This window comes from Megascapheus bottae, chromosome 17, assembly GCF_031878675.1.
Source record: "Megascapheus bottae isolate mThoBot1 chromosome 17, mThoBot2.hap1, whole genome shotgun sequence".
Classification (NCBI taxonomy): Eukaryota; Metazoa; Chordata; class Mammalia; order Rodentia; family Geomyidae; genus Megascapheus; species Megascapheus bottae.
Window position 1 is genome coordinate 34,388,093 of NC_143525.1, and position 25,604 is coordinate 34,413,696.

Here is a 25,604-nt window from a genome sequence, read left to right on the forward strand (position 1 = left end):
TCTCTATACATAAGAGGAAGCTACTTCACCAGGAGTGTGACAGAACTGAATTTCAGAGAAGAGGTAGTACTTTCTCCATTAAGAGAAGAGTGTTGTCAACTGTATGGAATGATGGTGGCAAATATAAAAGTTACTCTAGTCTGTATTTTAGACATCAGACACCTTCTCTATTCTGTCATAGAATACAGAGAGGCATGTCTTTGATTCTGTGTGGACATCAGTTTTCCAATAATTACAAGAGCCTTTTGGCTCCTGCTATTTTTTTGGAGTGGTGTGTGAATGCTTGTAGGCAGCTGTTGACTTTTTTCTTTTTTTTTTCTTTTTTTTTGCCAGTCCTGGGCTTGAGCTCAGGGCCTGAGCACTGTCCTTGGACTTTCTCAAGGCTAGAGCTCTAGCCCTTGAGCCTCAGCACCATTTCTGGCTTTTTTCTATGTATGTGGTACCGAGGAATCGAACCCGGGTCTTCATGCATGCTAGGCAAGCACTTTAACCACTAGGCCAAACTCCCAGCCCCTTGACTTTTTTTGTTATGTTGGGTTTCTTTGACCTAGGGTGATGTAGAGAGTATCCATTCTGTGGACCATATAAGGCCTACAAAGTCATGTGGTATATTATGAAACAGACATCTATGCTTCTCATTGACTGCCTGTGGCCATCTGCCTGAATGGATAATTTAGTATGACCTGCCAATTTGTATAAATACCCAAAAAGCCCTTGTCAAAAGGAAGGTTCCTCATCCCTGGCCTAGGAAATGAATGCTATTATGCAACCGAGTGTAGGAGCAACACATTCCCATAGTTTATTGCTTTTTAGGAGCAAAGTAAGGGAAGGGGGATAGATAGACTGATTACCATCAGGTGATTATTTTTTTGCGAGGGGGGGCAAAGGGTGGGGGGCTTTTTGGTGGTCATGGGGCTTGAACTCAGCCTGGGTGCTGTCCCTGAGCTCTTTAGCTCAAGGCTACCACCCTACCCTTGGAGAAAAAAGTTTCCAGGCTTTGTAGTGCCCTGGCTGGCAAAGAACCACGGTCCTCAGATCTCAGCCTCTTGAGTAGCTAGGATTACAGGCATGAGCCACAGCACCTGGCCATCAGGTGACTTTTAACCTCTTTCCCAGCTTCCAAATAATGTCTTAATCTCTGTCTTTCACTTAAAAAAATAGAGATTACTTTTGGTCTGTGAGATGAGGGAAATAGCTATCATTTGCTTTGTGTATGAAGCTATTGATTCATTTAGACTTATTTGGTATCAGGCACTTTGGATGGTGACTACACCACTAAAATTTGCACTTTTCATCTTCTAGCCCTCTTCTCTGTGCTCTGTCTTACACTCCCTAGCCTATTCTTTAACATACCTGGCACACACCCTTGCTGGGGAAATCCCAGTTGCTGTTTCTTCTCTGTAAAACTTATCTTCCTCTAGGAGATCACAGGGCTTGCTGGGCTCACAGAGATGCTTGTCAGAGAACCACTTCTGTCTGTGGGCACCCCCCCCCAACCTATCTGAGAGAACACTCCTCCCTACTCCTACACTCTACCTTTGTGATTCCTCTTATCAAGAACTAAAACACTGTGATTATCTTTGTTTCCTTGTTTGTCTATTCTTCTAGAATGTAAGCTCTAAGATTGTAGAAACTTACCTTGTGTAGTTTTAGGACAGTTTTTTATCTATTGTGGTAGGTTGTTTTTTTTGTTTTTTGTTTTTGTTTTTTGTTTTGGCCAGTTGTGGGGCTTGAACTCAGGGCCTGGCACTGTCCTTAGACACATTTTGCTCAAGGTTAGCACTCTGCCACTTGAGCCATAGTGCTACTTCAGGCCTTTTCTGTGTATATGGGCCGAGGAATCAAACCCAGGGCTTCGTGCATATGAGGTGGGCACTCTACCACTAGGCTAGGCTACACTCCTGGCCCTCAGTTTTGGTATTCTTGATATAAACTGAATCGTTGTTGGTCATGAAAAGCCATCTTATACAACCTATACAATGTTTATTACCTTTGTAGCCACTAGATGCCAGTAATACCCCCTATTTCAGTTTTGGCAGTTAAAAATATCTACATTGCCAGCTGTCTTCTGGGTGAAAGAAATCTCTGCTGGTTCAGTCATTGTTCTAGAGCAATGCTTTAGCACATAGTAGTGAAGAGCTAAAAAAGCGCCCCCATTCTGAAGCAGCAACTGTCTTGTTGTTGAGTGACCCAAAAGTGCACCTAAAGTAAAGAAACAGAATTGTGGTGCCATTAAGTCCCAGGAACTGACCTGTCTGTGTTAAAATTAACCAGAACTCGTGTAAATTCAAGGGATGGCATTTGTTTTCCAAAGCAGAACTTGCGTAAATTCAAGGGATGGCATTTGTTTTCTAAAACTATAAAACTACCCTTAGACAGCTAATTCGGACTCTACTGGTATAAGAATCCCCCTTAGCTACAACTGCCCTGAACTGTCCCTATCCCCTACCTTATCTCATTCCAATAGCTGATTGCTGTGTTAATGTAAATCTGTAGTCTTTGCCTTTAAAAGCCCTGTAGAAAAGCTGTTCAGGGCTTCCTCCTAGGCTCACTCTGTATGGGAGTGTAGGACAGAGGCCTGGAGCTAGCCTGCCTGAATAAAGCCTTGCTTTTGCATTTCGGATTGTCTGACTCTCGGTGGTCTCTTGGTGGTCGTCCTGAGACTTGGGCATAAAAGTAGGTGCCAATGGCTCATGCCTATAGTCTTAGCTACTCAGGAGGCTGAAATCCTGAGAATTGATGTTTGAAGTCAGGCTGGGCAAAAATGTCCACAAGACTCCCATCTCCAAAACCAACAAAGTGCTAGAATGGAGATGTGGCTCAGTGGTAAATTGCCAGCTGGCAAGCAAGCTAAGCAAGTCCGAGGACCTCTGTTCAGATTTCAGTACCTGGGGGAAAAGAAAATACTGTGAATGATTTAAGTGGTGAGTTCTCAGTGGGAAGATGGATGCGTGAGTGAATTCAGCAAGTTAATAGTTTTTGTACTACAACCAGGGCAATTGTTTCTTCTTTTCTCATAGATACCTGATTTTGTCATAGATATCCTGTTCTGTCTTTTTGGTATGTTGGTCCATCCTTCTTTGCTTGCCTTTTTATTTGATTTGATTTGATTTATTTAGTCTGTCCTGAGGCTTGAATTCTGGGCCTGGGTGCTGTCCTTGAGCTCCATTTGCTCAATACTGGCACTCTACCACTTGAGCCACAACGCCACTTCCAGTTTTTTGTGTTTATGCAGTAGTGAGGAATCGAACCCAGGACTCATACCTGCTAGACAAGCACTCTACCAATAAGCCACATTCCCAGCCCCCTCTTTTTATTTCTCTTTTTCTTCCTTCTTTCTTTCCTTTCATCCACTCCTCCCTCCCTCCTTCCTTCTCTCTGTCTCTGTCTCTGTCTCTCTCCCTCTCTCCTTGCTTGCTTGCATTCCTTTTCTTCCTAGTGGCACTAGGGTTTGAAGTCAAGGGCTCTGGCTCGGACTCACTTGACTTGCTCACTCAGGGCTGGTATTCTGTCGCTTGAACCACACCTCCAGTCCTACTTTTGATAACTTAATTCTATTTGGCTAAAATCTGGCTGAGAAACTACAAAATAGACTTGATCATTTTGCATTTCTTGTTTGATGAAAATGTTTCTGGGGTCAATTGCTGCATTGAAAGGTTGTTGTGAACAGCTGTCGTCATGTGTTTCTAAATCTATGCTCAGAGTTGTCCCACACCATCTAATTAGGCTGTGAAAGTCTTGTCAGGCAAGGGTGTATAGTTCCTTCTGCCTGAGACTAAAATACACCAAACAAAAATTCCGTTCTCTATTATGTGACTCTTTTTTGTATCAGAGCAAAGTTTGTGCCAAATTTTTCTATCTTAGAAGCTGCTAAGAAAGATTTCAGTTGATTCGAACTATGGTATCAGAATTCTATTCCATGGGAGTGTCTGGAACTCTTTCCTTTTGAAGACACAACTGTCTTCCCTTTAGATATTCTAGAGATTGAGTAGGCAGAACTGTTATCTTTGAGAGAGGATCCTGATTTTTTTGTATGGTCAATTGTGGGGCTGGAAATCTAGGCCTGGGTACTGTCCCTGAGCTCTTCAGCTCAAGGCTATGGCTCTATCATTTGCTGCAATGTCACTTCTGGTTTTCTGGTGGTTAATTAGAGATAAGAGTCTCATGGACTTTTGTGCCAGGCTGGCTTTGAACTATGATTCTTGGATCTCAGCCCACTGAGTAACTAGGATTACAGGTGTGAGCCAGTGCCCCCAGTTTTGTGAGAATTTTTATTTAAAAATTCCTTGTAAAAGTCAGCTGTTTCAGACCTGGAGTTTGGCCTAGTGGTAGAGTGTTTTCCTAGCATGCACGAAGACCCAGATTTGATTCCTTGGTACCACATACATAGTAAAAAGCTGGAAGTGGTGCTGAGGCTCAAGTGGTAACGCTCTAGCCTTTTTTTTTTTTGCCAGTCCTGGGCTTGAGCTCAGGGCCTGAGCACTGTCCTTGGACTTTCTCAAGGCTAGAGCTCTACCACTTGAGCCTCAGCACCATTTCCGGCTTTTTTATATGTATGTGGTACCGAGGAATCAAACCCTGGTCTTCGTGCATGCTAAGCAAGCACTCTGCCACTAGGCCAAACTCTGGACCCAGCTCTAGCCTTGAGAAAGTCCAAGGACAGTGCTCAGGCTCTGAGCTCAAGCCCGGGACTGGCCAAAAAAAAAAAAAAAGTCAGCTGTTTCTTCTGCAGTTAGTATTGCTTTTTGACCTGCGTCCATTTTCAGGTCTGGGTCTCTTTTTCCTTGCTAAAAGTCAAATTCTGGTTTGCCCAGAACTGCTGGTTCCATTCTGGAGTTTCTTGTCTTAATTCTCTTAAGCTTTTGTTCCAGTGGGGACTCATTTTCTGCTTGGGGCAGTCTCTCTATGCTCCACACCTCACTGGAGGCCAAGCTGACCAGTCGTAGTCCACCATAGCTCAGCAGAGCAGCCTAGAATTTTTGTTGATTTTTTTTTTCTTTTTTTGGCAGTACTGGGGTTTGAACTCAGGGTCTCATGGTTGCTAGGCAGGTGTTATACCTCTTGATCCATTCTCTAGTTAGTCTATCTGTGTCTCTCTCTCTCTCTCCCTCTCCCTCCCTCCTTCCATCCCTCTCCCCCCTCTTTTCCTCCTCCTCCTTTCCTTTCCTCTTCCCCCTCTCTTCCTCTTCCTCCTCCTCCTCCTCTTCCTCCCCCTCTTCCTCCCCATCCCCTCTTCTCCTCCTCCTTCTTTTCTTCCCAGCTTGAAAGCCAGGCTCTTGCAGGTATATCCTGGCTACTTGGAAAGCAAAGATCAGGAGCATGGAGGTTCCAGGCCAGCCTGGGCAGAAATGTCCATCTCAAAGTAGTAAGCTGGACATTCTAGCCTAAAATGGGTGAATTGAAGTCTAGACAAAGTGAGACTCTAATGCAAAAAAAAAAAAAAAAGTTCTTGGTTTCATAGAATCCTTAGAGTATTTTCCTTTCCTTTTAGCATTTCCCAGAGCATTGAGAAGTGTTTTAAGTTACATCCTATTCACAGAGGCTTTGATGTACTCCATAGACAGGAGCTTAGCTATGCTGGTTTGACTTTCCAGCTTGGCTTGGTATACATGGTCTCATCTGTGCTAGAGGCTGTCTGTAAACATTTTCCTAAGTCTTGATGTCATTAATCATATTATTTTGAAGCACTTCTGTGGATTGACTGATCAGGTTGATTGCCTAATCTTGAAATTTCCTTGTAAGTTGTACTCAAAAGGGCCATGGTTTTTTGGCTTGTATTCTTTGGGATAAGAAATGGGACTTCTGGGCTCAGGGACAGCACCCAGGTCAAGTTTAGCCCCATGACCCACAAAACAACAACAACAACAACAACAAAACAAAGGAAGGAAGACAGAAAGAAAGAAAGAAAGAAAGAAAGAAAGAAAGAAAGAAAGAAAGAAAGAAAGAAAGAAAGAAGGAAAAGAGAAAGAAAGAGAAGTGGGACTTCCAGAGCAGGAAGTTTAGCCTAAGTGGTAGAGTGCTTGGTTAGCATTCATGAAGCCTCAGGTTTGATTCCTTGGTACCACATACATAGAAAAAGCTGAAAGTGGAGCTATAGCTCAAGTAATAGAACGCTAGTCTTGAGAAAGCCCAAGGACAGTGGTTAGGCTCTGAGTTCAAGCCCCAGGACTGACAGAAAGAAAGAGAGAGAAAGAGAAAGAGAGAGAGGGAGAGGGAGAGGGGGAGGGAGGGAGAGAAAGAAAGAAAGAAAGAAAGAAAGAAAGAAAGAAAGAAAGAAAGAAAGAAAGAAAAGAAAAGAAAAGAAAAGAGAAAAGAAAAGGGACTTCCAGGGGCTGGGAGTTTAACCTAGTGATAGAGTGCTTACCTAGACCTGGTTTCAATTCCTCAGTACCACATACGTAGAAAAAGCTGTGGTTTAAGTGATAGAGTGCTAGCCTTGAGGAAAATCCAAGGACAGTACTCAAGCCAAATACAGCTGACTCATTGTATGCATTTGTCAGACCAAATGAACTCCATGTAAGTTATGAACTTTGGGTGATAATATACCACTTGTAGATTCATTGATTGTAACCCATGATCCACTTTGGTAGATGCCCGTGTGGGGACAGCTATATAGAAATTCTCTGAGCTTTTTGCTCAGTTTTGTTGTGAACCTAAAATGTCTTTTTTTTTCTTTGCTTTTTTTTTCTTCTTGCCATTCCTGGGGCTTGTACTCAAGGTCTGAGCACTGTCCTTAAGTTTTCTCAAGACTAGAGTTCTGCCACTTGAGCCACAACATCACTTCCTGCTTTTTCTGTGTACGAGAAATCAAACCCTGGTTTTCGTGAATGCTAGGCAAGCACTCTACCACTCGACTACATTCCCGACCCTCGTTTTTTCTAAAAATAATCCTGGGGCTTGAACTCAGGGCTTGGGCACTGTCCTTCAGCTTTTTCAAGGCTAGTGCTCTACCATTTGTGCCACTGCACCACTTCCAGCTTTTTCTATGTGTGTGATACTGAACACTTAAACCCAGGGCTTCGTACATGCTAGGCAAGCACTCTACCACTAGGCCACACTCCCAGCCTGAACGAATTTTGTTCATTAAAGATTAAAGGCATGACTCAAGTGGTAGAGTACTTAGGATTCTGAGCTTCAACTTCAGCACCACCCAGAAAATCACAATTGGGCTAGGGAGTTCCTAATGTGCACAAAGTGCTTGGGGTTGAGTTCCAGCACCAAAGGAAAAAAAAAGCATCCAAGAGACTGTATATTATTTACGTAGTGTAGAATATTTATTAACTATCCGTCTACAAAGAAAATTTACCAAATCCTGGTTTGGATCTAAGTGCTTAGTCTCTCCGAGCTAGGCCAGTCCTCTACACTTCCTGGTCACTAAGCGTCTGTAAGGTTAAAGGTTGTTCATAAGGATTTTTGTTTCATTTACAGGTATATGAGTGACCTAAAGCTGCAAATAAAGACGGAGAGAGAGCAGTGCCAACTGGGAGCAGGGCAAGGATGCCAATTCCTCCTCCCCCTCCACCCCCGCCTGGCCCTCCTCCACCTCCAACTTTTAATCAGGTAAGTAGATGGATGGCATCTACTACCTTTGCTTCTATTTTTTTATTTTCCTACCCATATCATTTTTATTTTCAGCTTATTCTTTAGTTGGAGGTTTTGTTTGTTTTGACAGTACTGGGGATTGAACTCAGGGTCTGGGCACTGTCCTTGAGCTTTCTCAAGACTAGTGCTGCTCTACCACTTGAGCTACAGCACCAGTTCTTTTTGTTTTTGTTTTTGTTTTTTCTGTTTATGTGGTACTAAGGAATCAAACCCAGGGCTTCACGCATGATAGGCAAGCACTTTACCACTAACCTTCCCAGCTCTTCTTCTTTTTTTTTTTTTTTTTTTTTGCTAGTCTTGAGGGTTGAACTCAGGACCTGGACACTGTCCCCGAGCTTCATTTGCTCAAGGTTAGTGCTCTACTACTTGAGCTACAGCCCCACTTCCAGCTTTTTCTGTGTATGTGATACTGAGGAATTGAACCTGGAACTTCATGCAGACTAGGCAAGCACTCTACCACTAAGCTCTCTGAAAGTAGCTCTTTATAGTGAATTTAATCATTTCTCCCTTCCTTCAGGCAAACACAGAACAGCCCAAGCTGAGTAGGGATGAGCAGCGGAACCGAGGTGCCCTCTTACAAGACATTTGCAAAGGGACCAAACTGAAGAAGGTGACCAACAGTAATGACCGCAGCGCTCCTGTCCTTGAGAGTGAGTCTCAGCTTTATCTTCTAGTGAAACTCTATAATCATGTGATTCACTTTTTTGTTGTTGTTTGTTAGTTTATATTTATTATATACATAATATACAACATAATATTCTATTACCATTACATTAATATGTATTGTTATATATTATGTATTTCATTTTACACTGTCCCTGAGTTTCTTTTGCTCAAGGTTAGCACTCTGCCACTTAAGCCACAGTGCCACTTATGTGGTACTGAAGAATTGAACCTGGGGCTTCATGCATGCTGTACTAATCCACATTCCTGTCCCCCTTGCCCAACAGGTTTCCACGTCCTATTTTCATAGTTGCTAATACTCTAATTCATATTGCTGAGCTCTGAGTGAGAAAGTCCTTTGGCTCTCTTCCTGTTTGCTCATCTGAATACCTTATAAGTTTCTACTTAACAAGACTCCTATCTCTATTGTAGCTCGTGCTTGTTGGGGCTCATCCTTGCCTATTCTCTGGGGGCGCCACTACATTCCTAGAAACCTATTGACTGAAGCCATCAGTATTTTGTAATTGCTACACATGTCTTCTCATGAGAGCCCAGAGAACTCTGTATCTCTCTTTTTGGGGATTTGAAACTAAGACGTGAACTCAGTATCTGATGCTTTTGTTTGTTGCTTTCCCTTCACCCTAAGTAAGAAAAGGTTAGCTTCTTTTTACTTTTATCACATTAACAAGTTGTTTTTGTTTGTTTGTTTGGTCGGTTATGGGGTTTGAACTCTGAGCCTGGGCATTGTCCCTGAGCTCTTCAGCTCAAGGCTAGTGCTCTACCACTTGAGCCACAGTAACATTTCCTGTTTTCTGGCCATTATTTTGTGTCTGGCTTGGCTTTGAATGGAGATCCTCGGGTCTCAGCCTCCTGAGTAGCTAGGATTACAGGCGTGAGCCACCGGCGCCTGGCCACACTGAAAAGTTTTAGCCCTACATGGAGCTGGAGAGAAGAGAAGCCTAACTTTATTTTAATAGAAAGGCAAAAAAAAAAAAAAAGCAGAATTGATTTAAAGCAATTTAAAGCCTGCATAGAGGAAGGGTTGACTTGGTCATGATCTCAATGCACATGGAATAAATATCCTAATATTATACTTTCCAGAGCCCAAAGGAAGCAGTGGTGGTTACAGCTCTGGAGCTGCTGCCCTACAGCCCAAGGGAGGGCTTTTCCAAGGAGGAGTGCCGAAGCTCCGGCCTGTGGGAACCAAGGACAGCCCAGGTATCTGACAAGTACTCCCTCAGCGTATTTCTGAAGCACAATAGATTCTGCCTTGTCCCAAGTGGACTATCATGGGTTAACTGGCTGAGGAGCTGGGTACCTATGGCTCATGCCTATAACCTTAGCTGCTCAGGAGGCTGAGATCTGAGGATCATGGTTCAAAGTCAGCCTGAGCAGAAAGAAGTCTGTGAAATTCTTATCTCCACTTAACCACCAGAAAACCAGAAGTGGCACTGTGGCTCTAAGTGGTAGAGTATTGGCCTTGAGCTGAAAAGCTCAGGGACAGAGCCCAGGCCCAGCGTTCAAGCCCATTGTGGGGGAAAAACAAAAAGAACCTGGCAACTGGCTGAGGGTAGGAGGAGGAATTGATGGGAGCAGAGATTACATTGCAAAATAGAAGCTGCAGGATTAAAGAAAACATAATATATGAAATAGAATATTAGCCAGGCTCCAGTGGCTCAAGCATCCTAGCTAGTCAGGAGGCTAAGATTTGAGGACCATTGTTCAAAGTCAGCCCGAGCAGAAAAAAATCTGTGAGACTTTTAGCTCCAATTAACTACCAGAAAACTGAAAGTGGCTCTGTGGCTCAAAATGGTTGAGCAGTGAAAAAACTCAGGGACAATGCCCAGGCCTTGAGTTCAAGCCCTATGACCAACTAACACCCCCCCCCCCAAAAAAAAGAAAAAAACAAAAATCATTATTCAGCCTTTAAGTAGAAAGAATTTCAATCATATATGATAACTTGAATTAAGCCTGGAGGATATTACGTTAAACAACTGTAAGCTAGGCTTACAGAAAGGCATACATGATCTCTTACATATGAGATAGAAAAGGTTGAACTCAGTAGAGAATAGAATGGTATCTTTCAAAATTGCCTAAAGGTATTTCTAATGTTCTCACCACAGAAAAGTATCTTTCAAAATTGCCTAAAGGTATTTCTAATGTTCTCACCAAAGAAAAGTAAGTATATGAGCTGGTAGGCCACACCTATAATCCTAGCTACTTAAGCTACTCAAGAGGCTGAGATCCAGAGAACTGAGGGAAAACTAGCCCAGGAATAAAAGTCTGGGAGACTCTACCTCCAATTACCCAGTGAAAAGCTGAGCTGACACTAGGTGCTGGTGACTTAATACCCATACTCCTAACTTCCTAACTACTCAGGAAGCTAAGATCTGAGGACCATGGTTTCAATCCAGCTTGGGCAGACAGACTGAGACACTGATCTCCAGTTAACCATCAAGAAGCCAGAAGTGGAGTTCTAGCTCAAGTGGTAGAGTGCTAGCTGTGAGTAAAAAAGCCTAGTAAGAATGTGAAACCCAGAGTTCAAACTTCAAATAATTGTCTGGAAGTATGGCTTAAGCAATAGAGTCTAGTCAGGCAGGGTTTGAACAAAATAAACAAATAAATGTAAAAATATGACTGTGTGTAGGGCTGGGGGTTTGGCCTAGTGGTAGAATGCTTGCCTAGCATGCAAGAAGACCTGGGTTCAATTCCATGGTATATATATTTGTTTGTTTGTTTGTTTGTTTGTTTTGAAACTAGATTAAAATTCTGGACTAGAGCTAAAGATGTAACTCAGTAATAGAGTAAGTAGTAATTAGTATGCTCAGGGCTCTGGGTTCAGTCTCCAGCTCTTCAAACAAATGAGCCCACAACTCTGCAGGTACTGCTCCTACTGCTGTGTGGATTGTATAAGGAGACTGCTGTAGAGTGACCAACTGATACATCTTCAACTCTGTTGACTGGTGTTGTCTGGTGTATTTGTAGAGAACCTAGCTGGTAAGCCAGCCCTACAGATCCCCAGTTCTCGAGCTGCTGCCCCAAGGCCTCCCACATCTGCATCCAGCGGACGTCCTCAAGATGATACGGACAGCAGCCGAGCTTCTCCTGCAGAACTGCCCCGGATGCAGAGACCCTCTTTGCCAGACCTCTCTCGGCCCAATACTACTAGTAGTACGGGCATGAAGCACAGCTCCTCTGCTCCTCCCCCACCACCTCCAGGGCGGCGTGCCAATGCACCCCCTGCACCCCTGCCTATGCACAGCAACAAAGCCCCGGTCTACAACCGAGAGAAACCCTTGCCACCGACACCTGGACAGAGGCTCCACCCTGGCCGAGAGGGACCTCCTGCTCCACCCTCAGTCAAGCCGCCTCCTTCCCCTGTGAATATCAGAACAGGACCAAGTGGCCAGTCTCTGGCTCCACCTCCTCCGCCTTATCGCCAGCCTCCTGGGGTCCCCAATGGACCCTCCAGTCCCACTAATGAGTCAGCCCCTGAGCTGCCACAGAGACACAATTCTTTGCATAGGAAGACACCAGGGCCTGTGAGAAGCCTCGCGCCTCCTCCACCCACCTCTGCCTCCTCTTTACTGAGTAATAGGCCACCTCCCCCTGCCCGAGATCCTCCCAGTAGGGGAGCAGGTAAGTAAGTACTTAGAAACATATCTCTTTTTCTTTTTTCTTTTGCCAGTCCTAGGGCTTGAGCTCAGGGCCTATGCACTGTTCTTAAGCTTTCTCAAGGCTAGAGCTCTACCTCTTGAGTCTTAGCACTACTTCTGGCTTTTTCTGTGTATGTGGTACTGAAGAATCCAACCCAGGGCTTCTTGCATGCTAGGCCAGCACTCTACCACTAGGCCAAACTCCTGGCCTCCCCTGTTTTTGTTTTTGTTTTTTCTTCTAAGTTTATGTGTTTACTCCTTTCCCCAAAGTATCCTTTCAATGATGTAGAGAATAACAATTTATATATTCATCCAAATGGTTCATAGAGTGCCTTTTTATATGTCAGACTCTTTTTTGGAAAACTACAGTCAATAAAAGGACAGTTCTCTTTGAATCTATGAATATAGTATGCAGTATATTCTAGAGACATCAGATCAGAGAAGAAGAGGATATATTGGGGATAGGGTGATGCTTTGAAAATTGGAGAATATGGTAGCCTGACCTGAAGAAAGCAATGAAGTCCCATAATTAAATTATCTGACAGAATAGCTGTAGCAGGCAGTGGAACAAATACAAAGGCACTGAGGAAGGAGTATTCTTGATACTAGAATAGTAGGAAAGAAGTTAAATGTGACAGGACTAGAGTGAATGAGGAGTGGGTGGCAGGAGTGCAAGTGAGAAAGCTTGATCTCCCCAGGAGACCATTATAGAACTTCTGAACTGAATCACGTGTAAGATGGGAAGCCACTGAGGGCTTTCGGAAGAGAATTCATATGACAGGATCATTGGTCTATGCTTGGAACATACTGCAAGGCAGAGGTGGCAAAAGGAGGCCGCACAGGAGGCTGGGCAGGTGGGTAGGCCTACAGAGGGATCTCTTGAACACAGACATCTGGGCAACATGATGACACTTTCCCTGAATATCTCCCATCACCTCAAGTAAGAAAGGAAGAGGGAAGGGAAAGAAAGACTAGGATGGGAGGAAAGGAATGTAGTAGCCTCCTAAGGAATTTACTGTGAAGGCCTGAGTAGGTGTGTGCTTGTGTAAACAAAAAATGGAATGATTAGGGTGTAGGTTGTGAGTTGAGGTTTTCTCTCTAGAGTGGAGATCTGAGGCTGGGAGTTTGGTCTAGTGGTAGAGTACTTGACCAGAGGGGAGATGTGTTTACTGATGAATTGGATAGCACAAAGTGAGTGGAGAAGGGAAAATTGAGCCAGGGAAGAGGGAATAAATTGAGCCTGATCTTTGAGGAGGTGAGAATTTGATCCATACATGGGAATCCATAGTTCTTCATAACAGGAGGGAGGAAGGAAGAGCATATAGGCATAGAAGCCAATGAGTAATTGGTGAAGTGGTAGGAACATGTTGAAATTTGCTAGTTTCTTCAGTGAAATAGAAAGCAAGAAAAAAATCAGCTGTGAATGAGGCCAGAGGAAGAGAGGAGAATTTTTTTTAATACTTTTATTATTTTTGAGAAGTTGTACATGGGAGCTGACATTCAACAAAGCAGTTTGTGAGTTCAGTACATCTTGATCAATGAGAGAGGACAGTGTAAGGAGATAGAAGGCATGCAGTGTTCATGTGAAGCTTGAGAGAATGAAGAGACTGAGAAGCATGCTTGGATGGGTAGCCACAGAAAGGGCCTGCCCAAGATCATGGGACATAACCTTCTAAGACCTAGTAATCTGCATGGTTTGTGTTCAGCTGTCATTTCTAGGTACAGAAAGGGACCCAAGTTGTATTTAACCAGTGTTGGCATTTTGTGAGACCAAGGAAGGGTGAGCTAGGAGAGAGAAGGATTTATGTAATTGAATGATTGTAATAATAGAATTTTAGCTGGCACGGTGGCTCACACCTATAATCCTATCTACTCAGGAAGCTAAGATCTGAAGATCATTCAAAGCTAGCCCAGACAATAAAGTCCATGAGACTCTTATCTCCATTTATCACTAGAAAACTAGAAGTGGTTCAAGGGGTAGGGCAGTAGCCTTGAGCTGAAGAGTTCAGGGACAGTGCCCAGGCCCAGAGTTCAAGCCCCATGACTGACCACCGCCCCCCCCCAAAAAAAAACCCTAAAACTTTTAGTGCTTAAAATTTTTATGGGGGGGGTGACCATGACAAATCTCTTATTGGACCTAGGAACTTTGACTCTGATATCCTTGTTATTGGACTTTGAGCCACACCTATTACAAGAACCTTCTGAGCTTTTATTTATTTATTTTTTATTTTATTTTATTTTTCTGTCAGTCATGGGGCTTGAACTCTGGGCTTGGGTGCTGTCCGTGAGTTCTTCAGCTCAAGGCTACCGCCCTACCCCTTGAGCCACATTGCCACTTCTGGTTTTCTTGTGGTTAACTGGAGATAAGAGTCTCACGTTCTTTGGTGCCTGGACTGGCTTTGAACTGAGACCCTTTGGATCTCAGCTTCCTCAGTAGGCAGGATTACAGGCATGAGCCACCACGCCTGGTCTGAGCTTTTATTTTAAATATTTATTTATTTTGCCAGTCCTGGAGACAGAATCAGGGCCTGAGCACTGAGTGCACTACCACTTGAGCCACAGCACCAGTTCTGGCTTTTCTATATATGTGGTACTGAAGAATCAAACCCCAGTCTTCCTGCATGCTAGGCAAGCACTTTACCATTAGGCTAAACTCCTAGCCCCATGAGAAGTTAGGTCCAACCCAGATGCCCACTACAGATGAATGGATACAAAAAATGTGACACATGTATATAATGAAATTCTGCATAGCCAACAGACAAGATAAACTAATGGCATTCGCTGGGAAGCAGGTGAGATTAGAGTGAATCATGTTGAGTGAGGCAAGTCAAGACCAAAGGAACAAAAGGCGCATGGTCTCTTTAATATGTGGCTATTAGATCCAAACAGTACAATTACAAGAGTGATGACTCAATATTTGCATACCCAATGCTAGGGACATGGTATTGGAAATATAAACACAACTACATAGACATAAAAATTTATGACTCTATAGACATAATGTTCTATTACATAGATTAATATGTATCTATGACATACTAGCCCTCAACCTAATTTTAATTATGTTCTAAAATCTAAGTGCCAGTGATTATAGAGATTCCCTTCTTGAATACTTGTTTGTTAAACATGTCATTTGAACTATGAAGTAAAAATCAATATTAATAAATTCTTTAATAAAAAAATCTATGATGGGGTTGGGTGGGTAGCTCACGCCTGTAATCCTAGCTACTCAGGAGGCTGAGCTCTGAAGAGAGAGATTCTAAGCCAGCCTGGCAGGCATTAAGGACCTGAGACTCTTATCTCCATTTAACCTCTAGAAAACTGGGAAGTGGGGCTTGGCTCTAGGGTAGAGTGGTAGCCTTGAGCTGAAGAGCTCAGGGATAGCCCCCGCAAAAAAAAAAAATCTATGATGGGATATATACTCTGTAGACATGTTATATAGGTCGATATGACATACAAATTGTCAGCTTAATATTAATTATGTTCTAAAATTTATGTGCCAATGATCGCATATAGAGATTCCCTTCTTGAATATTTGTTTGTTAAACATGACATTTGAAATATAATGTAAACAATCAGTGTTGATAAAATCTTTTAATAAAAAAAAGTTAGATCATCAGGCCTGTTGGTACGCACATATTGTCTCAGCTACTGAGAAAGCTGATGACTGATTGAGCCCATAAATTTGGGACCTGCCTGGTCAAGATAATTTAAAAAATTGTTATGTCATTAAAAAGCATATATTGGGGGGGGCGGGAGTTTGGCCTAGTGATAAAGTGCTTTCCTAGCATGCATGAAGACCTAGGTTCGATTCCTTGGTACCATATACATAGAAAAACCGGAAGTGGTGTTGTGGCTCAAGTGGTCTGTAGAGCTCTAGCCTTGAGAAAAAAGCCCATGGACAGTGTTCAGGCCCTCAGTTCAAGCCCCAGGACTTGAAAAAAAAATGCGCCATATGACCATTGGCTCATGCCTGACAGCTCCTCAAAAGGCTAAGATCTGATCATCTGTGACACTGTTTTCTCCAATTTACCCCACAAAAAAACTGCAAGTGGGTCTGTGACTCAAAGTGGCAGAATGCCACTAGTGCCTGGCCAAAGCGACATTTTTTTAGGGCTCTGTTTTATGTTGTGGGTTTTTTTTTTTTTTTTTTTTTTTTTCTGGCTCTGTTACTTGAAATAGTCTTAAAATTGAATCTGACAAAGAAGTTGGAAGCACATTGGACAGAGCTTGTGTCTTTTCTCTTTGTCCCTCCTCTCCTCACCAGCTCCACCCAAGCCTAACTTTTGGATTTTAATTGCAGCTCCCCCACCCCCACCACTCATGATTCGAAATGGTGCCAGGGATGCTCCCCCTCCGCCTCCACCATACCGAATTCATGGGTCAGAACCCCCAAACAGAGGAAAGCCCCCACCGCCACCCTCAAGGACACCAGCTGGCCCACCCCCTCCTCCTCCACCACCACTGAGGAATGGCCACAGAGATTCTATCACCACTGTCCGGTCTTTCTTGGGTGAGTTGCTTGCTCTTTTCTCTCACAGTTCTGTGACTTTTTTCATTCCACTGCCTTGGCTGCCAGGTAACTCTTGAGGGATAGAAATGGCCACACTGTAGTGTGACATTTCTTCACCTGACTGTTACTCTCAAATCTCTACACCCCATCCATTGATACCTTTCCTCACATGAATTGTAGGCCTGGTTGCTGTGCAATAGATTGAAGTAAGTCAGCAGGTGTGATCTCAAGCCTTCCCACTGATCATTGTTGCTGGCTGGCTTTTACGTCAGAGACTGTGTCCTCTTCAGATTAGTCAGACATATCCTAGAATTATGTATCCTAGGAAGGATCCAAGGAAGAAGAGTTCCTTCCTGGCTCTTTAGAAACTGAACAAGCCCAGCACTGGTGGCATGTGACTATAATCCTTATAGGAATCTTTGCGAGTTCTTGTAGGAATGGAGACCAGGAGATGACTGTCTGAATTGCATTGAAGAACAAAAGTACAGAACGATAATAACCAATGTTGAAAGGGTCAAATCTCTCTTAAAGCTGGGTACCAGTGGCTTACACCTCTAATCCTAGACTCAGGTGGCTGAAAGCTAAGGGTCGTGAGACTTTTTTTGGGGGGGGGGTTATGGAGCTTGAACTCAGTCTAGGCACTGTCCCTGAGCTCTTCAGCTCAAGACTACTGCCCTACCCTTGAGCCAAGCCCCACTTCCCATTTTCTAGAGGTTAATTGGAGATAAGAGTCTCAGGTCCTTTTGTGCCTAGGCTGGCTTTGAACCTTGATCCTCAGATCTCAGCCTCCTGAGTAGCTAGGATTACAGGTATGAGCCACCCATGCCAGGCCTTCATGAGACTTTTTTTTTTTTTTTTTGCCAGTCCTGGGCTTGAGCTCAGGGCCTGAGCACTGTCCTTGGACTTTCTCAAGGCTAGAGCTCTACTACTTGAGCCTCAGCACCACTTCCAGCTTTTTTCTATATATGTGGTACCAAGGAATCGAACCTTGGTCTTCGTGCATGCTAGGCAAGCACTTTAACCACTAGGCCAAATTCCCGGCCCAACTAAACACCAAAAAATAAAACCCTGAAGTGGAGTTGGGAGCTCAGAGACAGTGGCCAGGCCCTTAGTTCAAATCCCAGAACTGGCACCAAACAAAACCCAGAAAGAAACCTTGGTTTGGTTGCTGAGACAGGATCTCTAATATCAGGATGCTGGGAGGTAAAAAGTCAGAGGTCTATAGTACAAGAAGGGGTTGTTTCAGTTATTATTCTATTCTTTTCACAGATGATTTTGAGTCAAAGTATTCCTTCCATCCAGTAGAAGACTTTCCTGCTCCAGAAGAATATAAACATTTTCAGAGAATATATCCCAGCAAAACAAACCGAGGTGAGAAGGGTAAATAAGGAAAGTTTTTTCTGAATGTAGAATTTTGTGTTATCTCCCTCACTCCCACCATCAGAGCTAAGCCTTTTTTTTTTTTTTTGCCAGTCCTGGGCTTGAGCTCAGGGCCTGAGCACTGTCCTTGGACTTTCTCAAGGCTAGAGCTCTACCACTTGAGCCTCAGCACCACTTCCAGCTTTTTCTATATATGTGGTACCAAGGAATCAAACCCGGGTCTTCGTGCATGCTAGGCAAGCACTTTAACCACTAGGCCAAGTTCCTGGCCCAGAGCTAAGCCTTTTGATTAGCTAGTATTAGATGCAAGAACCATCAGCTCCAGGCTTGTGTTTTTTTCTTAGGTCAAAATCTGCTTCTCAGCTACTTGCCAGTATCCTACATCTCTAATCCTAGCTACTCAGGAGACTGAGATCTGAGGATTGGGGTTTAAAATTATCCTATGCACGAAAGTCCTGAGACTCTTTAGCTCCTGTTAACAACCAGAAAACTGGAAGGGGCACTGTGGCTCAAAGATAGTAGAACACTAACGTTGAGCTGCAGAGCTCAGGGGCAGTGGCAGTGCCCAAGTCCAGAGTTCAAACCCCATGACCAACCACCCTCCCCCCCCCCAAAAAAAAAAAGCCAACCCAAGCAGGAGAGTCTGTGATACTCTTATCTCTGATAAACTTCTTAGAAAAAGCCACAAGTAGTGGTGTGGCTCATGTGGTAGAGTACTAGCCTTGAGTGCAAAGAGGCTCAGGGACAGCACCCAGGCCCTGATTGAAGCCCCACAACCACCACCAACAACAACAACAGAAAAGAATGTTTATATTATTCAGGATCTAGTATGTGAACAGTATATATGTGTGTGGGTGTTTGTTGTTTCTTTCCCCAGCTGCCCGTGGAGCCCCACCTCTGCCACCCATTCTCAGGTGAAGCCTGGTTTGATCCTGTTCCTCAGGAAAAGAATGGACCTACTCTTCTTCTCAGATGGTCCCCTCCATTCCCCTAAACCTGCATGAGAGCTCCTACTGTGTTTCTCCAGTGCAGCCAACCCTGGACTCGAAGCATCCTGCCACCTCACTTCCATCTATGCAGATTGTCTCTGGATTTGGTGATTGGACTCTTTCTGCTGGCAGTGGGGTCTTTAGCCCCGAATCCATTCCTCCTCTAGCAAGTCCAGCCAGTCCAAGTCTTCTGCTTTCCTTGGGGAAAGGTGCCTTGTGGTGGATGGACTCATTGTTGGGCAGGGTGGAGAATGCTACTCCCCTATGCTCTTATCCAGTATGGGGAAGCTTGGTGGGTGCATTATATTCCATTGTTTAAGAAGCTGGCATAGCCAGGACTTCTGGGCATGTGTAGTGAGGCCCAAAAGGAGTGTGTATAGAAGTGATCTGTTTTAAAGGTCAGGTATGGAGAAAGGACAAGGAAATGGCTCTGCATTATTTTTAGGGGTATTTGGTTTTTGTTCTTATCCCCCCTGCCCATTCCAGGGATAAGTTGAATATACATACTAAATACTAATCAACTGAACTAAATATTTAAAAAAGAAGACAATGAAATTAGCTGAGGATCAGTTTAGAGGTAGTCAGTTCTTCTGTAGCTAAGGGACCAGGAGCCATTCAAGTCCTCTGGGACTCCCTGCCCCCTTTCCTCAGGGTACTAGGTTGAAGGGTTTTCTTTCTCCATCCTCATTCCTCTAAGAGAAAAGTCACTTTTTGCCAAGGGCATCATTCAGTTATGATCCACAAATTCCAAAACTTCTGGTGGGAAATAGGGAGATATTGCATGGGTCTTAACGTCCACCTCAAGTCTGCCTCAGTTTTGCTGACTGACCTTGAAGTGGTCATTGGCTTTTGAGTCAGTCAACCCCTGGAGATTGCTCCAGAATGGCTAGGAAGGAAAGGAGAAGAAGGATGTGGCTCTGGACAGGCTACAGAGGACTTTACAGCCTGCTTATAGTGAAGTTGTTGACAGTTTTCCTGACTAAGCAGGTACTTCCTATTCCTCCTTTATTCTCACTTTCCTGGATTGCAGGGTCTTAGGACAAAATAGGAAAAGTTGAGGAGTTAGGAAAATCTTGGAGGGATAGCTCACTATTCCTCTAGGCCAAGAAGCACAGACACCAGTGAAGTTTGCCTCACGATAGGTCTTCCATTGGCAGCCAGCAATACATTGTTTCTTTGTCTTCCAGGCCCTAGTTAAAGAGCACAGAGAAAAATGAATGTCCTGTCTGAGAGGTACAGTGACTGTCCTTTCTCCAACAGCAGGACGGGGCTCTTAGACTCCACAAACTGAATGCGTTTGATGTAGCCATTTCCATATGACCAGGATGCTTCAGGCTTGGCCTGAGAGCAAGCAGACCAAGCTTTGAAATATACAGAGCATTCCAGTTAAATACTTTGACCATACCCTTCACAGGCTCAACTTGCCTTAGGGACCCTTCTAATCTATTGGATCACAGGCTAAGGATCTGTCCTGATCTCTGGTAGAACCCCGATCTTCCTAGTGCTAGGTGAGGGAGGACTCAACTTGAGTTTTTCAGTCTGTTATCTTTTGCCATCTCCCAAATCACTTGGACTCTTGTGACAGACCACGGTTATATCTGTTACCAACCTTTTTCTAATCACTCATTATTTATTCTTTTTTTTTTTCCCAATCTGTTAGCAGTTACCTCCCAGAAATATCCCCAGAATCCTGCTGTGAATAGAGGGGAGAGGGGAGCACAAGAATTGATACTGCAGCAGAATTCCAGGGTAGATGCTGATGCGTTTCTGAACTTTGACTGTGAAGTCTTCCCATTTGTTTTTGAAATGGGAGTGGATGCCTTTTGTACAATGTTCTCAAAGTGTATCTTTTTTTTTAAAATCCTTTTCTCAAATATAGAGCATCAATATGTGTATCACAAATAAAGCTAAACCCCAGCTTTTCCCTGGGGCTGAATTTTCCTCCCCGTGACCTGCTGCTGCCCCTCAGATTCCCCAGAATTCAGACTGTGTCACATGGGTACTGGTTGTATTTTCATTATCTTTGCCTCATGAAAAAAAAAATGGGGGGGGCGACGACAACAACAACAACAAAGGCCCAGGTCTAGATCTCATCAAATGAGTTTTCTCCTTCAGAGCATGTTTATGACACAGCACCTACTGAAATGTCTTTTGCCTTATCCATTACTGGGTCCCTCTGTGAATAACAGATTTATTGTCATGTATATTTGCTATTGAAGGTAGGAATATGATACTCATAGTTCTTGGTCTATTTTGTATGTTTTACAAAGCTTGTAATGTAGGTTTAAGGTGGGCTGGCTGCAAGAGTACTAAAACTTCTCACCTTTTAAACTGCTTTTTATCTGCTTGTGGGAATGTTGTCCCTTCAGTGGAAGATCGGGTGGTCTCATGTTGAGGCTGTTACCCCGTCCTCTCAACTCCCTTGTCCCCTCCCGGATGGAAGAGACATCACCCAGCAGAATATCAAGAAGTTGTGCTAAAAACAGCTCTTGTGCGGGTTTATGTGTATGATGTTTTTCTCTAGTAAGAAAAACATAGTAGCTATTTCTTACTGCCCTATCTGGAAGTAGGACAGTGCCTCTAAGTTTTTAAATAATCTAGATGCCTCTTTCTCCTTGTCTGGTCACTTAACCTGGACCAAAGCACTTTGATATTCCAGGTGTGGTTTTCTCCTGGGGATTTACTCCAGCTGTAAAAACCCAGCATTTTCACAGCCTAGGCCAACAGAGTAAATTAGCCTATGGCTTTCCCAGCTGATGATAAGTGTACTATGTCCAGGAGTTTGTCCTGGACTTGTTACCTGGCAAAGGCAAGGAAAGTAAGGAGAGTAGTCATTGGCCATTGCACTGGGGGACTGCTCTCACCCTTGGCTTCCCAGCTTAAAACCCAGATTTGCCTCCAGGGAGAGAGATGAGGAAAAAAAAATGTAAATAGACTTGCTACAGAACAACTCAGGGTTGGGGTATGTTTTAATTCTCCTGATCACTTGAAATAATCTGTAGGCTGAGTGCTTATGGGAGTGGGGAAGAAGTGTGACTTCAGGGTCCTTCCCTTCTGAAATTCTGGGTGGAGTACTCGGCATCAAAGACCCTTTGATGGTACTTCATTGAGCTGTCTGTCCTGGAAACCCCACCTACAATCAGCTGCAAATCAGATTCTTCACATGCCAGGTGCGGTCTTGATTTTCCTTTTGAATCTCAGTCCCTGGCTATCTGGTCAAGGTGGCTTTCTGTTAAGCTGCCCTAGTTTAGGGAATGAAAGAGAAGAGAGAGGGGCATATATTACAACTCTGCCTTCAAGACTCATCTCTTAAATACAAAGTAAAAGAAAACTATAACCACTTTCAAAATCACATGCAAGAAAAAAGAAAAGAGCTAACTTTAACTGAAGGAAGGGTTTGGTTCTATTCAGATCCACGTCATTGTGCCTTTACTTGTGTTAGATTTCTGTGCTTTCTTCCTCTTCCCTCTTTAAATGTATTAAAAATCTTCCTTGCAACAACCGTTTCCTTCTTTCTAATCTTGTTTCTAACAGCTTAGTGGGTTCCTTCCTTCATTGTCTCAAATGTCATCATTCTACTGGTGGCAAAGGGGCATGCCCTTCTTAGGTCTAACCTTTGTCCTTTCCAGCAGTGACCAGCCTGGACATCATAGGCAACACTGAATAAAAGACTAGAATGATGCCAGCGTGTGTGTGGGAGTGCGCATGTGTGGGTATGGTGGGTATGTGTGTCCATCCATCTGCATGTGGATCAATTTCCTTTTGAAAGTAATTTATTGTGTGATTTATTTTGGAGTTATGTTTTGATTACAGTGCTCCCTCTCCCAAATAGCACTGATTTTTGCCCCCATCTCTAAAATGTATAATCTAGTCTCAGGTTGGATCCTTCGGTACATTTATTTTTTTTCTGGATGCCATGCAGTTGAATTAAACCTTGCTTTTAAGAACAAAAGCCTGTAAACTGTGTACTGCGTACTCTTGACTAGAGGGAGCAGAGAAAGGGGAGGAAACCTTGTGGCTCATCTGGGTAAGTGTGGTGATTTGATTTCAAGGCCCCTGAGAACCAGTGTGTCCTGGGTCCTCTTTCCTACTATGTTTTGAAAATCAGTTCTGGTTATGCCACGATGACCTGCAGCTTTTGACATCATTTTCTGTTTTCAATTTAACTTCCTTACCCCATGATTTCAGAGAGCCCAGAAGGCTCCCTAGCCTTGGGCCCTTTCCTTGAATCCCATGTGATTCTTTTTTTGCCTCTGTTGAGTAGCTGATCTTTCTGTGGACAGTAAAAGAAAAAATGGGGGCAGAGCCTTCAGGCTCATGTGTTTCCATGCTTATGTGAGTGTTAGCCGGTTTTCTTCACTGCTTTTTTTTTTTTTTTTGAAGCTAAATTTTTAGCTGATTTCCTTGAACTTTGACTTTAGGTGTACAAAATTCAACCAGCTAGTCTTTGCTTACTGTGACATAATAACCACTAAGGTTTAATGAGCTTAACTTGCACTTCATTATTAGCAAAGGTCTTGAAATTATTTTTCCATACTGATTCATAATGGGTGTGTGTATGAATCACTCTCATCATTTAGATATAAAAACATGTGGAGGGAGAGGGGAAAAGGACTCATTTTCATCCATACTTACCAGATTGGCAAAATTCCTGATTATTTGATCCATCATTGTCATTAATATGATTAATAAACTACCTATTTATTGATTTAATTGTTCTTCCTGACTTTTTAAAGTCCTTCAATTGGAGCTCACCTAAATGGCTCTCATCTTCCTAAGCTATAAGTTTTTTCTGTACCACTAAGACATACATACACACACATGCACATGCCTGACAAGTCTTTCCAGTGTGACTTGATTCCTCCTCCTTGTTACTGGGTATGAATTAGGTGATAGGATACCAGCTGGCTCATGCATGCTTACTGAGACCCAGCTGCATGCTGTGAAGTGCCTCAAGTAGTTCCTCAGTCCAACCATGAACTGCATCACTGGAAGGAAGTTACCTATCTCAGACTTCCTAGTATTCCACTGACAGAGGTAATAACTAACATGTTACTTTTGGATCCTGACCACCCAAGAGGGTAACTGTCATAAGGGCTTTACCCTTCAAATCCCTGGAGACCAGTTTGGAGATATATACTCTTTTTTTTTGGGGGGGGGGGCAGTTCTGGGGCTTGAACTCAGGGCCTGAGTACTGTCCTTGGGCTTTCTCAAGGCTAATGCTCTACCACTTGAGAGCCACAGCATCACTTCCGGCTTTTCTATATATGTATGTGGTACCAAGGAATTGAACCTGGGTCTTCGTGCATGCTAGGCAAGCACTCTACCACTAGGCCAAAGTCCCAGCCCCCAATCTGGATTGTTTTTGCGTATAGATTGAGATGTAAGATTTGCACACACACACACATACACATACCTAAGAAAAAAGACTCATGAAAATGATGTATGTCCACTTGACAGAAATGTCGTTTCCATTCTGCAGGTGTTTATTGTGTACTTTCCTCTGTAGTAGACTTCTATAAATGGAGATGAGTAAGACATGATCTTTGCCTCCAGAAAGCCAGTACCAATCTTCTAGAAGATTTCGGGACAGTTATCAGGAGAAATATGCAGGATATTAAAAAGGAGTTAGCTAGGAAGAATGATGGCAAGTGACAGATGACATAGCAAAGACAAAGGTGTGACATGGGGGTTCACTACTGGAGGATTATTAACCAGTGGAAAGGAAGAAGCTTCAAATAGCTTCCCTTTTAGAGTCCTTTTGCTCATTATTTACTTAGCAGTACCAGAGGTTAAATTCAGGGCCTCAAGTTGCTAGACAGGCTCTCTACCACTTACGTGAGCCATGCCTTCAGCTCAGTCTTGGCATTGCTGTGAATCTCGGCATACTTCCATAGCGGCCATTTGCTTTTGTATGTTGTATGCCAGTTTGGACTCAGGACATCCCACACTTATTGGCTTTTGTGCTCAAGGCTGGTGCTCTATCACCTGAGCCACACCTCCAGCTTTTTGCTGGTTAATTGGAGAGAATCTTTTGGTTTTATCTGCCCAAGCTGGATTCAAATGAATGATGATCCTCAGATCTCAGCCTCCTGACTAGCTAGAATACAGGCATGAGCCATTGGCACCTTGCAGATTCCTGATATTTTCATAAGCTTCAATATGCACGATGTTGCTTACATCTTTCTCTGCTTTCTCTGACTGAGGTAGGTTGTTATGCCATCTCTTAGAGCTGGCTGAGCTTACATCACCATTCCAGGTTATTAAAGTCAATTTTTCAGATTCCCAGGTTACAAAAAAAAATACACAGTGAAGGTTGTGTTTGGGGTTCTGTTGCTATTAGATGAGAAATGTTATGTGTTTTTTTTTTTTTATTGTGTTAGACAAGCACACCACCACTGAATCAGTGCACTGTGGAGGCTCTTTTTGCTCATGACAGCCTTTTCTCTTTTAGCTTTTAGTTGCTAGACTTCCTCAAATATACACCATCTTCTCTTTCTATTTAGCACTCACATCTTTTTAATCTTAGCCCTATAATTAAATGGTCAGCAGTCAGATTTTTATTGCTGTGCCAGTACTGAAGCTTGAATTCAGGAATTTGCACACTTACCTAGCTTTTTTCACTCAAGGCTGGTACTCTACCACTTGAACCATACTACTTCTGGCTTTTTAGTGGTTAATTGGAGATGAAAGTCTTCCAGATTTGTCTGAGCTGGCTTTGAACCTTGATCTCAGTTCTTAGCCTCCTGAGTAGCTGGTCCAGTGCAAGAGTTTGCCTTCTCAGGATTCAGAGCAAACTGC

At 43.4% G+C, this 25,604-nt stretch overlaps 1 protein-coding gene across 2 annotated transcripts in view; it reads left to right on the plus strand.

Annotated features, from left to right (window-relative positions):
• Wipf2 (WAS/WASL interacting protein family member 2) overlaps positions 1–22,755 on the plus strand; it is a 41,329-nt gene extending 18,574 nt beyond the window's left edge. For both annotated transcript variants that reach the window (XM_090350798.1, XM_090350799.1), the window contains exons 2-8: positions 7,429–7,560; positions 8,120–8,252; positions 9,367–9,483; positions 11,251–11,904; positions 16,225–16,434; positions 17,704–17,805; positions 18,692–22,755. In XM_090350798.1, the coding sequence (XP_090206924.1) occupies positions 7,498–7,560; positions 8,120–8,252; positions 9,367–9,483; positions 11,251–11,904; positions 16,225–16,434; positions 17,704–17,805; positions 18,692–18,732 (1,320 nt within the window). In that variant the 5' untranslated portion in view covers positions 7,429–7,497 and the 3' untranslated portion in view covers positions 18,733–22,755. The remainder of the gene's footprint in view (positions 1–7,428; positions 7,561–8,119; positions 8,253–9,366; positions 9,484–11,250; positions 11,905–16,224; positions 16,435–17,703; positions 17,806–18,691) is intronic.
• The last annotated feature ends 2,849 nt before the right edge of the window (positions 22,756–25,604 follow it).